Source organism: Nesoenas mayeri (genome assembly GCF_963082525.1).
Source record: "Nesoenas mayeri genome assembly, chromosome: 1".
NCBI classification, from domain to species: domain Eukaryota; kingdom Metazoa; phylum Chordata; class Aves; order Columbiformes; family Columbidae; genus Nesoenas; species Nesoenas mayeri.
The window spans coordinates 180,953,188-180,967,446 of record NC_137541.1 but is presented as its reverse complement, the minus strand read 5'-3'; the positions used below and the strand labels follow the sequence as shown (position 1 = coordinate 180,967,446).

General features: G+C 38.8%; 1 protein-coding gene across 2 annotated transcripts in view; it reads right to left on the bottom strand.

Moving 5' to 3' along the window:
* The window catches only part of DGKH (diacylglycerol kinase eta), a gene marked incomplete at both ends in the record, with an annotated part of 161,055 nt that overhangs the window by 59,846 nt on the left and 86,950 nt on the right, over positions 1 to 14,259 (bottom strand). For both annotated transcript variants that reach the window (XM_080352427.1, XM_080352428.1), the window contains 2 exons: positions 11,316 to 11,396; positions 13,553 to 13,663. In XM_080352427.1, the coding sequence (XP_080208553.1) occupies positions 11,316 to 11,396; positions 13,553 to 13,663 (192 nt within the window). The remainder of the gene's footprint in view (positions 1 to 11,315; positions 11,397 to 13,552; positions 13,664 to 14,259) is intronic.

The window sequence follows — 14,259 nt, the reverse complement described above, 5'->3', positions numbered from 1 at the left end:
TTGTCACTCTTATTTTTCAGGATGAGCTGAGCCAGGCAAAAGTATAAATTACAAAGGGAGCGGAGGATTTAAAAGCAAGGCAAGTAATAAATGGCTATTATATTCGCCTGAGTACAATACAGAATTTATAATCAGAACAATTAGCTCTGTCTATTCCACTAAAACGTTGCTTCCCTCTTCTTGCTGGCCTTCTCCTGTTTCACTGTTGCCAGGCTCACAAGTAATGAAGTAATGTGTGGTTTGGGCCCCCACAAGAAAAAAATCTTAGAAGAGTGAAGGAAAGGGTTAGTCCCACACAGCATCTCCTGCACCAGTACAGCAAGACAAGTGGGCTTAACTAAAAGGCAGGACAAAAGTGGTTACATCACAGAAACAGGTATAAAGTCTACTCTGATTTGACTCTGTAGCAGAATCCAGGCCAGGTAATTTAGGTGGCCATGCCTTGGACCACATCACCAGCAAAATGAAGGAGCATCTCCCAGAATCCATTCAGGTACATGAAGGACAAGAAAGTGATGACGAGTAGTCAGCATGGATTCATCAAGGGGAAGTCATGCTTGACCAACATGATAGCCTATGATGAAATAGCTAGCTTGGTGGATGAAGGGACAGAGGTGGATATTGTCCACCTTGAGTTCACTAAGTCTTTCAGCACTACCCCTTAAGATCCTCATAGAGAAGCTGAAGTATGGGCTAGATGAAAAGACAGTGAGGTGAATGTCTGCGCCCAGAGCACAGGGATCAGTGCACAAAGTCTAATTGAAGGGCAGTAACTAGTGGTCTACGCCAAAGGTCAGTATTGGGTCCAGCTGCACAAATGACCTGGATGATGGGGCAGAGTGCACCCTCAGCAAGTTTGCTGATGACACAAAACTAGGAAGAGTGGCTGATATGCTGGAGGGCTGTGTTGTCATCCAGAGTGACCTCTGCAGGCTGGAGAAATGGGCCGACAGGAACCTCATGGAGTTGAACAAGAGAAGGGCAAAGTCCTGCACGTGCGGAGAAACAACCCCAGGCACCAGTGTATGCGGGGGGCCACCCAGCTGGAAAGCAGTTTGGCAGAACAGGACCTGGAGGTCCTGGTGGCCAACAAGATGAAGATGAGGCAGCCATGTGCCACTTCCACAACGAAGGTGAACGTTATCCTGGGCTGCATTAAGACAAAGCATTGGAGTCAGGCTGAAGGAGGTGATCATTCCTCTCTGCTCAGCACTGGTGAGGCCACACCTGGAGTGTTGTGTCCAGTCCTGGGTTGCTCAGCAGAAGAGAGACATGGACATACTGGAGAGAGTACAGCAAAGGGCCACAAGGATGATTAAGGGACTTAAGGGACATATGAGGAATGGCTGAGAGAGCTAGGACTGTTAGCCTGGGAAAGTCTCAGGGGGGATCTTATTTATTTTTGTAAATACTTGAAGGGATGGTGCAAAGAGTCAAAGGACACAAACTGAAAGAGACTCTGTGTGAACACTAGGAAACAGATACTGAAAAGCTCTTTGAACCTGGTCCTGGGCAGCTTGCTCTAGGTGGACCAGATGACCTCCAGAGGTCCCTTCCAACCCCCAAATCACTCCATGATTCTATGAAAATAGAATCTAGGTAAATCAAGTAATCCAGTTAGGACACATCCTAACTGTAAAACAGATGCAAAAATCATCCAGCAAAGGACACTCAGTATTTAAATATAGCAAAAGCAATAAATCATTCTTGTAAAGGTAAACTGGAAACTGCCATATACAGATCAAGGCCTGCACATTAAATTCTTTAAAATCCTTACATAAAGATTTGTTAAGCACGTTATTTCAGACTGCTGTGCCCTTAGCTCCAGTTTCAGCAGCTCATTACACGTTTATCAGATGGGATGGCTGCTGTGCTTAAAGGAAAACATCTAGTTAAATATTTAACGGCTTTAAGTGCAAAGTTATATAAAATAGAACAGCAAGTGAGTATTTTCTTCTTCTGTAATAACAGATTCCTGTTTAAACATGATCCAGCTGCTGGAAGCCAGGGATCCTTGTTCACTAGAAGCAGGAAATTTATTCAAAGTTTACACCAACGTCCTTGTTTATAAAATTATCCGGTAGACAGGAACTGCACTGAGGGATGATTTTTAAGGTTTCTCCAGGTATTTTAACCACATTGAGAGCAAGAAGAGGAAGAAATGTCAGAGAATACGCAAGTGTAGAACTGCAGGAAGAACAAAATTTGGCAATCTTCTTGAAGTAATTCAAAGACCAGTGCTCATGTTCCAAATACCCCAACTTCATCAGTGCTTTACTATCAGTGCAGACAAGGAAATAAAAGATATTTTAAATGTGTTTACTTCTATGTAAATCTTCTTAATGTATTTCATAAATTAAAGAAACTCAGAAAACTAAAGGAAGAAATAGAGACGTCTTCTGTGAACTATTTAAAAAAAAAAATCCTGCTTAAGCTTGAAATCTGTGGAAAACAATAAATGTAAACATAACTAGAACAAAAATGTACAATTTAGCTCAGAATGGTCACATTTTTAAGCATCCCCTTTTTTACCTCTTCTGAAAAGTGTTCAGCTTTCTTGTAATAGCTTAATCCCAAGCGATTTATCTATGGATTTTAGCCTCACAGCTGAAATGCTTTATTGCTTTTTCATAATGAAACTTAAAGCTTCAACGTTTCCAGACACTCTAGGGAAAGGGAGACAGCGCATCAAGTCAGAGATAAGGAGCTTAAAACTTGAAAGTCACACCCAAAGCTATTCAAAGAGCTCTCAGCTTCATTACATTTTTCTGTCACTGTCGGGGGAGGGGGAAACGAGCAAATGCTAAATGGAGGAAAAAGAAATCTAAGTGCATCACAAGTGCACACTAATTGCTTTTGTCTCTCCATTTTTGTTCCCTGAAGCATATTAATTTGCTATTTCAGTTTTGGGTTTTTTTTTCCTAAGCTGCCTGAATAGAGAAAAAAAAAAAAAAAAGAGTTGAAAATGGAACTAAATGGAATACAAAGCACTTCCCTCCTCTTTCTGTGGTTTGGGTATTGCTCGGGCTGGGAGCATCGAAAAGCCTTCATCATTTAGAGGCTCATCAGCATCTGTATGAAACAGCAAATGGTTCACAACTAGGAGAAAATTAAAGCCAGCCCAAGAGTTAGCTCTGTGTGCAAAGCTGAGTCACGCTGAGGAGCCCAGCACCGGAACTTGAAATGTTTCCAGCAATATTCCACCTCCTGGAGATGACAAGAGGCCTTGAGATCTTCACGGATGTGCCTCCAGGACCTCTGTCAGCCCGGTGCTGGACTGCAACTGAGGCACAGGGAACATCTGGAGATGCCATTTCCCCATCTGTGATGGTGCCATGCAAGGGAAAAATTTAAAATACAGAATATTTAAAAGTGGGATTCACCTCTCAGAGGAAGACACTCTAAGTAAAGACATCTACAAATGTGTCTGCACTCCCACCATCATCGGTGTATACCATTCCCAATGTTAAGACACAACCAGAATGCAAAGGAAATTTCAAAGTGAAGCCGAGGCCAGGAAATTGTTATACATCTACAGGATAAATTGCAGGTCAAATTTGAGGTAAAGTATGCTGAGAGGAATCCTAAGGATAGCACAACAAGCAGTACTTAGCACTTCAGTAAAATTTCTTTTGTTTTCCTTCACACAAATGATTTCATAATACTACTGTAAGCTCATAAATCATACCCAGATCACTAATGATAATAACAAAACCAACAATAATAATAGTAGATATTGTTATTATTTAGTTTACATTAGTATGCAATTGAGTTACGATGCACCAATAGCTGAGTTTCATGAGGTTCACACCAGATTCTTCAGCTGGGTAAATTTAAGGAGATACTATTTCAAGTTGGTGGTTTATGTAAGTTTATCAAGAAACAGAAGCATGTTTCCAAACACAAATCTATTCTTTGAGTGACCTGTGGTTTATTAAAGGGAGAAGTCAAGCAAGAATATCTCTCTTCAAGGGAACATCAGCAGAAACTATGTGCATTTTGAGAATGTGTATTTTGAGTAATCAAAATACATTTTCAATAAATAAATAAAACTGCAGATAGATGCACTCCAGAGTATTCCTACAGAGCAAAATCGAAGGTTTAATCGCCCAGTGAAAAAAGTTTGCTTAGCAATACATGAAACCAGGGGAAACCACCCCAAGTCTGAAATAAGCCAAAGCCTTGAAGGTCATTGCTGAGCCCATGATCCTACATGATCCCAGGAGTCTCCCAACACCAGCATGGCCAGATGATTTCACCAAACTACAGAAAGAAGAAAGACGGTGAAAGAGAAGCAGCAAAAAGCCCAGAAAAGGCCAGTGCAACCTTTAGGTGACTGGGCTTCCAAAAACACAGACTGAGGTAGAACAGTGACTGAAGGAGGCTTTAGGCTGTGAGTAAGGAAACCATCTCCTGATGCCCACCAAGACCAAACTGCAGTGAAGTGGATTTTGCAAACAAGCAGGACAGCATTAGAGAAATACCTCCACTGGCATCCACAAGCATTTCTGCAGTTAAATAAAGCTCAAGACCCTGAGCTTTGGGCAAATCAAGAGTCAGTAATAAAACTGAACTGATGTTAGATTATTTAAATAGGAAAGAAACCGTATTAGGATAATTATTCCCAGCTTTGAGATTATCATCTCTGTCTCTGATATTCAAAAATACAGAAGACTGGAGTGCCCAAACCTAAAGATGAAAGGTTTTAAATTCCTTTGGGAAAAGGCTCTTTTCCTCTTGATGTGGCTTGGGGAAGGTTAAGCAGTTCTCACATTCCCCGAAGTTCTCATAGTCCCTGAAGAAAAGCCTCAACAACAACTCCAAAAAAATCTGAGTGGCAAGAAAGGAAGCAAAATATGTCCAAATCCAAAGAAATTTACACTCTCTCTCCAACATACTACAAAAGTCTGGCAACACATTCTCTTTTCTGAGGCCATCATGAATATTAAAAGTTAAGTTTCTATAATCAATTAGAAGCAGCTGATCTCAACAGTGACCAGAGAGCTGACTGATGTTAGAAGCAGCAAGGCTGAAATAAGCTGCTAAAAAACAATATGCCTTCAAGCCAAGCCCTAATATTTGGACTCATGTTGGACGTTAAAGTCCAACAAATAGCAAGAATTGAGTTTCCAGTACAACTAGGCAATTTCCCATTAAAAACAGAGGCTGTACAGGAGGATGCAAAGGTCAAAAGAATTGGTTTATGCTTTAAACTGGTTCCACATAAATTATATACCAGTAAACTTTACATCCCCAGCTAAGATGCAGGATATGCTACATTCAGAAATATGGATAGGAAATGAGGTAATCAGAGTTCTGGAATAAAACAATATAAACTGGAAGAAAACAAGGCACATTTTAACCACAGTTGAAACACAGTTGCTCCAACAGATTATTTGGCCTATAAAAAGTACCTAACCATCTCAAACTAATAGGTCAAAAGAAAATCAGCCAACATAAATGTTTAGTTTTTCAAAATCTGTCCCAATTTACAGAGTATCAAGAAAATTGCAGACAACTGGATAAAGATTTTTTTTTGTTTAAAAACATATTAAGCAAAACAGTCTGCTTTCAGGTCAAAGTGAATTGATAAATCTGACCAAAAAAGTGGAAATTAGAGAAAAAAACCTTTCAGCTTTTTGTAACAAAATTACACTCAGGAACTAACTAATGAAATGCTGTGCATGATTTTTTTCTTTTTATAATATGAAAATAATACTTTAAAACAAAATTTAATCCATTTAATTTGAGCTAAGCTAAGTACTTCTGTTCAAAAAAAGTTAAAACATCAGTTTGACCCACAATTATTTTTAGTTCAGTCATTGAACCAAAAAGACCGATGATTTTTATGTCCTGATCATGTGATGAGAAGAAAGCTAAAGGACATTTAAAAAGTAAGGAGGAATAGTACGAATTTTTAATATGGGGAAAGATTAATGGATCACAAGCACCTTATTATTCTCTTACAAAGTTTTGGGGTGAAATTCTTAAACTGGAAGAGAAGCGTAAAGTAGCAATAGGGGAACGTTTACAGAAAGAACAAATTTTTGATTACTTAGTTCCCCCCTTTTGATCACCACGGTACTTCAGAATGAGCCAAGCAAGGTATTAAACAGACAGTACAGTGACTTGAAAAAATTCAGTGCTGTTAGTAAAAACAAAGAAACACATACCCAAGAAAAACCACAGAAGCATAGAAGAAATATTTATGAATTACAGACAGCTCTGAATTAACAGGAAAAGGATCTTGGTATCACTGTAGACGATAAAAAAATGCATAATGTGTTGCTGCTGCAGAAAGCAGACAAAATGTGGGATCCATAAGGAATGTAAACGAGGGTTAACTTAGAAAACTGTATTATCTAACTAAGTGTTAACTTAGAAAACTGTAAATATCTGTAATTTGTACTCCCTGAGTGCCAAACTGGTCACTTCATTTACAAGATGATGCTGCAGAATACTAGTCAGAAGAACTGCAATAATAGGTAAAAGTAAAGAAAAATGTTTACAAATATTATTTACCCCGGAAAACAGTCAAACTGAAAGGAGGCAATAAAGAATATAGAATAAAGAACAGGCAGTTTATAGGTTTCTGCTGCCTTTGCCTCACCACACTAGGTGAGAATACTTAATTAAAGCCTAGCACATTAAGAGCTCTGCAAGGAAGTATTTTTCCACAGAATAAATAATTAGACTCTAAGGTCTATAGGGTCTATAGCATCACTAAAACCAAGAAATCAGCAAAAAATGATGACATTAGACATTTTTGCAAGCATACCCAGAATCCCAGTAATCAATGTTATTGGCTGGAATATAAAGTCTAATTTCCAGCCAGTTTCTAATTACTAAGAACCGCAGTAGGCTTTCCAGGACAGCAGATCTGCCTACTGCAGATTCCTCCCTGTCAAGATGACCACTTTAAGAAGACGCATATTCAACAAAAAGTACTTGATTCAGCACCTGATTCAGAAAGCTAAAAGCAGGGATCGACATTGCAGGTGCCCTGGATGACAAGGCTCCTATCACAGCTAAGACAGAGTAAGTTAATAACCAGTGGAGCCTATACTGAATTGAGCAATTACAGGAATTGACTTTAAAGAACTATTAATCTTATCCTACATATCTAAATGTAGAGGTCTATAAACCCATCACTTAATCCCACCCGAAGTTTGGGCAAGCTGAATCCCTATCATCTAGTATATCAATTCTCATGTTCCTGGACGGCAACTTCCAGAAAAATAGTGAAATTATTTATTTCCTCTGTTACTCTCAGGTGTAATTAGGTAACAGAATGAATCTGATTTTCACTTTTCTGAATATACATATAGTACAAAACTGAGATTACGTTGCATGTGTAAAAGCTTAAATTGGACTAGAAGTTGGCCTAATCAAAATCGAATGCCTAAAGACAAATATATGAAGTAATGCCTCAAAGTCAGTATTTCCACCCTGAAATTATTATTTTCCATCATATTTATCACAGAAGAGCACAACTGAATTAAGTGTTTCAAACATCAGCTTGGATGGACTAAACATAGGTGTGGTACATGATGCCTGTGCATTTTACGTGAGACTCTAGGACAGATTTATAATAGCCCTGAACATTTTACACATCCATGTGGCTCAGCAATTGAAAGGTAGCATGGTTATCATCTACAGAGGTTTTTCCTAGCCAATGTGTATCAGAAGTTCTTCATCATCAAAAGCAAGGCAGAGGTAGAAACCTAAGCCAAAAAAAGCTAACCTGTCAAAATTCCCTTTGAAATCACAATTCATTATCACCCTGTTGCCCTGAGGAACTTCATTAATTGAATATGCCTGTTCAAGAATCATTTCCGTATTTAAAAAACCTTCTATCAATTAGAACAAAAGCACGCCACCAATGTTCCACATGCCCATGCCTGCATGCTGGAGAGCACTATTCAGCCTTATTCAGCCTCAAGTCTTGTTTTGAGAACAATAAAGAGATTTTTCTTAATGCACTTGAGACACCAATAAGCCATCTTTCATTCTTGCAAGCCAAAATGCATGAGGAATTACAGCTCTCAGCAGAATTGGTCACTGCCCCATCTGCTTGCGTGCAATAGGGATGGGGGGCTGATTCATCCCTGAAGACATAACACACTGTGCAACTACACTCCTCAGGACGTGCTGAGACAACATAAGCCACCCACTGAGGCCAAATCAAAGCGCTGTCGAAAAAAAAAACCCAAAAAAACGTTCAGCAGATTCCCCAGTGTCATGAAGAGGACTCAGTGCTCACTCACAGCACTGAGCTGCAGGCACGGAGAGAGCAAAAGCCCCCATGTGCTCCTGGTGTGGCTGATGGAAGGGGTGATGCACATCTTCCATGGGCTGAATCACTCTCTTGAACCTCTTCTCCCTCCCCACAGGCTTCAGAGATTGGCACCTAAAAAGTCATCGGGAAGAATCTGGCCTTGAGGGTCTCATATGAAGCCTCTGAAGTCAAGGGTCTAGATGAGAATGCTCACAAAACACCCATCATCTATTAAACATCACTCTACTTGCAAGCTCCTTCACCAGGAACTATTTGCTAGCAATGAGCTGCTTGTTAATTGAAAAGCAATATCATAATCAATAAAAAACTGAAACAGATAAGCTGTTTCAAGTTTAGCAGCTTCTCATTTTAATTAGCAGATATTTATTAGCAGATATTTATATATTTATCTCAGCTTTCCCCCAAACCTCAATTTGTTTGTAGTAAGAAAGGAAAAGTATTCTGGTGAGTAAACACTGGTCTTTAGTTACATAAAATACTCTGCAAGCATGTGCATTACAAATAAACTCAACCTTAAATCTGTGCGTTATGACTAATTTTAGGACTTGAGTTTTATCCAAAAAAAGAGCATGGAAAAACTTGACATGCACAGCTCTGTCTCCAAACATACAAACTACCCAGGGCAAAGGAAGGCAAACCAGTAGCTGCCACAAACTGCGGGTGGGAGATTGAGGGGGCAGGGGTAAGTGAAATGATAAAAGGATTTGGGGAAAAAAAAATGTTTAATGTAAATTTTAAAAGGTGTGTTTTCCTGGAAAGATCGTCATTTGGTTTGTATTCCATCTACATAAGTATGTGTTAAAAATAGTCTCTATTGGGACAAAAAACCCAAGAGGACTACATTAGCTACAGAAAGCTAAAGTTAAGGTTTTAATTTTTGCTTTTTTAACAAAAAGAATGCTAGCAGAGCACTTATAAAGAAAAACAAGTGATTTTAAGAAAGGCCGGATTATCTTTTTTAAGATGAAAGGAAAAAAAAAGGAAAATGAAATGTTTCTTTTTATTTATAAGGAATATTGCTGGAACGCTACACTCCTCCCTCAAAAGCAGTGCAGGCAAGGCCAGAGCTGGATTAATTCACTGAGCTGTGTTGCTGGGAGACTGGGTTAGGCAAACAGAAAGAAAGAAGCCAAAAGATTAAGCGAGATGATGACTATTACCATATTTCACAGTCAAATCAGATGACACTTCAATCCAGGAGAGCTATAAACCCAAATAATTCTTCAAAATTAATTTGAAGACTCCTTAGAGAAAACACTGTTAAAGCTGTAGACTCTGAGATTTTGTTCTCACTACCGTCTTCTACAGGAATCTTCGTACTGGATACTAAAAAAAGTATTTGGTGAAGAATGAGATAATGAGTGAGCCTAAAGGATTATGAAGGACACCAAAACACCAAACAATGAAGAGAAGAAGAAAAATAAAGAAGTAAAAGTACCCCAAACCATGCCACTTTTCTTCCCCACAAAAAACTACACCAAGATGAACGTCTTTATTTTATGATTCAGTGATTGGTGGTAATACTTCATAGAGAAGTGTTTTCCTTTCCCGCAGTGGAGGCTGCAGTGAAGGGATGTTTGGGTCTTTAGGGGATGCTGAGCCTTATATCCCATCTTGAACAAGAAATGACGATCACAATCACTGGAATAATCAGCTCATCATCTTTGCAGGCCTCATTATTCCTCAGCCATCCCAATGCCTCTATGACAGCTTTACTTCTGGCCAGGAGCAAGGCAGAAGCTGAGCTTCTAAGCAACACCAAAAACATCTTTGAAAGGCAAGCTGGCACCTCACACAGCCACCTCCATGTTTGAGACTTCCTGTCAAATCAGTCTTTTTTATTGTGTTCTTAGTCAGCAAAGAAACTTAGATTGATTTAACAAGCTGGCCTGTCCAGGCCAATGCAAACACATCTTTGAAGTGCTCTTGACTACTTCAGTAGCTGCCTGGGAGGCAGCAGAACAAGGAAGACCTGGTGATGCTTTCAGAAGACTTGCTCTGGATGGCCTTGGAGAAGACCGCTGGTAACACAGACCACCTGTGATCATTACAATCCTCAGGAAAATGGAAAATCCACATTTTAATAGAGAATAATGGGATTTGCAGGTTAAGAAAGGTGACACCATCGCAGTCAGTGGGATAACATAACTTTCGGAAGGAAAATTTTACCCATGATCTTCCTCATAGCTAGTTCTTGTTCAAAAAAATTTACTTTTCCAGGGTTTAAGAATGAGCAGAGGAACTATGTCAGACATTATCACTTAATTCCAACAAAGCAGTTGAACAACAAATGGCAAGACCTGTGTGTGAAACACACTTGTGAACACAGATTTATGAACACTTTTCATTTCTTATACCAGTGTTGAAATCAAGGTACGACTCTGCAGACATACAGGAATATGACTGACAATGAAAACAAAAAAAAAAATCCACTTCAATATGTCAGAAAAGAAAAAATGTTATTATAAAAAATTAAAACAATAACGCAATTACATTTTAATCAATTCAGCGTATCACCTTGAAGACAAACTGCAGCATAAAAGTAAGCTGTACTAACGAGTACTAACCAAGTACTAATACTGAATTTTGATAAATTTTTAATGCCTTGTAGGCAGCTTTACAGTAAATCAATACAGATGGAAACGTCACTTTTTCTTTTTTATTTCAGAAATAGAATAGAATAGAATAGAATAGAATAGAATAGAATAGAATAGAATAGAATAGAATAGAATATTTCAATTGGAAATGACCTGCAATGATAATATAGTTCAACTGCCATTGGATGCTGTACCAGCAACTTTTGAAGCAACTGTTATCTAACACTCTAAATTTTGCTAAAAAAACACAGAGACAAAATTATCAAGAGCTGATGTGATATTGTTGTGATACATAAAGCCATTTCCAAATAAAGGACATTGTATTTTCAAACAAAAATGATGTTATTCAGAGGATTCTTGATTTTCTTAGTAACAGTGTATCTAAAGCTTTCAAGATCAGTATTATAATGGTTCCATACCGTGAAGCTGTTGTTGACATTTTTTGTGCTCGATTCAGCTACGCTGGCATCTGACAGGTCAACTTCATCAAATATTAGTGACTGTGAATGGAAAAAGAAGACAAAAACATTAAATATAGTCTGAGTCCACTTTCAGATATGCTTACAGTCTGTGCTCTCATTTCCTTGTGTCCATTCCAATTGGAAAAGAAAAACAGAAAAAAAAAAACATGTAGTGAAAAAATAGAAAACAATGATGTGATAGAACCTCCTATTACACCCCTAAACACAGTCCTATTTTCTACCAAAATGGTACATGAGAGTATAAAAAGGTGGCTCTGAAGTTATATATATCTTTAAAATCTCTTCTGAGGTTGTTGCTTTTTTTTTAATAGATGCAGGTCTGCTTTGTAGCATAATTGTTATATCACAGAAAAGAGGTTGACACAGGAATGCATGCAGGCAGGTTTTGAATGTCTCCAGAGAAGGAGACTCCACAACCTCCCTGGGCAGCCTGTTCCAGTGCTCTGGCACCCTCACAGTAAAGAAGTTTCTCTTCATGTTTATATGGAATCTCCTGTGCTTCAGTCTGTGCCCGTTGCCCCTCATCCTGTCGTTGGGTGCCACTGAAAAGAGTCTGGTCCCATCCTCTTGACACCCACCCTTGAGATATTTATAACCATTGATGAGATTCCCGCTCAGCCTTCTCTTCTGCAGGCTGAACAGACCCAGCTCCCTCTGTCTCTTCTCATAAAAGAGATGTTCCAGACCAGTCATCACCTTCGTAGCCTGCTGCTGGAGTCCCTCCAGTAGTTCTTTGTCCTTCTTAACCTGGGGAGCCCAGAACTGGACACAAATGGATTAACTGCCTACAAATGAATTAACTAGTTTTGGGATGGAACTTTACATTCATGAAGGGGAATATATGATACAGTATCCATACAAGAAAATGGAGCTCAAAGGCCTGAAAAGATCCCTTCTACTCCTTTGTTCAGTGTTCCAGTAAGAGTAATATATGTCTTCTTTAAACACCCCAGCCTCTGGCAAAGGATTAATTAGGTTCTGTTAAACTCACGTTGGGTCTTGAAGCACAGAAGAGAAGACCAATAAAAACGCATCCCCTTTTTTATAGCCATAGCCTGTTCTTTCTCTTCCATGCCATGGGAAGGAGAATGGATGCTGGGGGAGTTTCAGCATTTCTGGATTCAACGCTACAGAGTATTTGTACAACCGCCTACATATTACACCTCCTTTTCTCATCTTCGTGGCACAGATGACATTGTCATTCCAAGAGTTCTCATCTGCCATTTATTGAGTCTTTATATAAACTGCTCAGGGTAGCACCATGTGCAGAGAAGTGTGACAACAGAGGTACTTGAGTGCTGGGCTCCCTGGAGAGGCGACATTTTCCCTGATTCATCGCAGCCACACTACCACATATCATGCAACTTTAGTCATATAGCCCTAGAAAGAGAGGTCTCTATGCCTTAGTACTAGTTTTGTTGAGATGAGGCTATAGAAATTGACAGGGACCTGAAGCAATTCACCTACAGCTCCCAGGAGTCGCTGCAACTCCACAGGGTAAAGAAAAGCAATGCCCACGGCTGTGAAACAGCACAATTCGAGCCAGCCCAACAAGCCAAAATGCTCCCAGTCCCTGTCCCAAGGGGGTGGAAGGAAATGCCTTTCAGCAAGAAGACAAGTATTCCCCTCTGCCCACCCCCAATTTTCCCACCAAAAAATTTCACTTGTCAGAAGACAGCTTCTTCCCTTCTAAATCAGTTTCGGCAGAAAATCTTCCTGTCTTGATTTCACGTAACTATTTCCATCTCTTTAACAGCAATACGGGCACCAGACTGGAAGAGTTTTAATGGAATTCGGACTGAGGGACAGCCGAGCATTATCTACTTTTTACTGGGGATTTTTATGTTAGATTTGACTGCCTGAGAGCCACCTTGAAAACAAACAAACAAAAACAAAACAACAACAAAACTACAAGCCACATGCAACTCCTTAAGATTAGTTTATTATTTGTCTGAATAGTCCAAAAGGTTAAAGTAATTGTGATAAACTTCACTAAAAAAATAGGGAAAACACCAGTCTTCCTTAGTTAATCTAACATATTACATTTTATATACAGTATTTTTTAAATAAGACAATCACTAACAAATTGTTACTTTATAATTATTGCACTTAAAAATCTAAACAAAATTGACGTTACAAGCATATGGCGTTGGATGCTATAAGCATAGAATTACCTTTGAATCCTTAGCATAGTAAAGAGTACGTCCTCGAAGCTTGAAATAACGTTTTTTCCACCTCTGAAAAGAACTGGTTTGCTTCAGCAGTAATCCTTCTTTTATACTTGTCTGAAAAATATTAAAATATAGAAGACAAAGTAAATACACATCCAAATAGCTACACATATAGACGAACATTATATTTTTAATAACTGATGTCACACCTCATGTAACCATTAATTTACATTGGTTTCTATTCGCATTACATTGAGACATTCTCTGGACAACTAGAATTTGCATTGCTAGTTTTTAATCAATTACAGTGTTGGCAAAATGCTAATTTTACAACTAAAATGAAAAGGCAGTCGAGAGGCATATAATTGTTGTGAAGATGAACACAAAATAATGCGATTGTTTGGACAGCTGCAAACCCACAAATATTACAGTAAGCAACAACTGATGGCGGCACAATTCAGAAAAGAAAAATCCAAAACCCATCTACACAAGGTCATTTCCAGTCCAGAATCTAATTATGTTGGGGAGAAAAACAATTTCCACATAGGCACTAATTCAAAAAGGTACTTAAATGCGTGTCTGATTCAAGCACATGAATTATGCCTTTAAAGTAGAGGGAATGATCCAGTATGATGCAAGTCATGCACAACTACAAATGCGCTGCAGAACTGAAGCCTTCAGCATGAAATCAGCTTAAAAATAAGAATAAT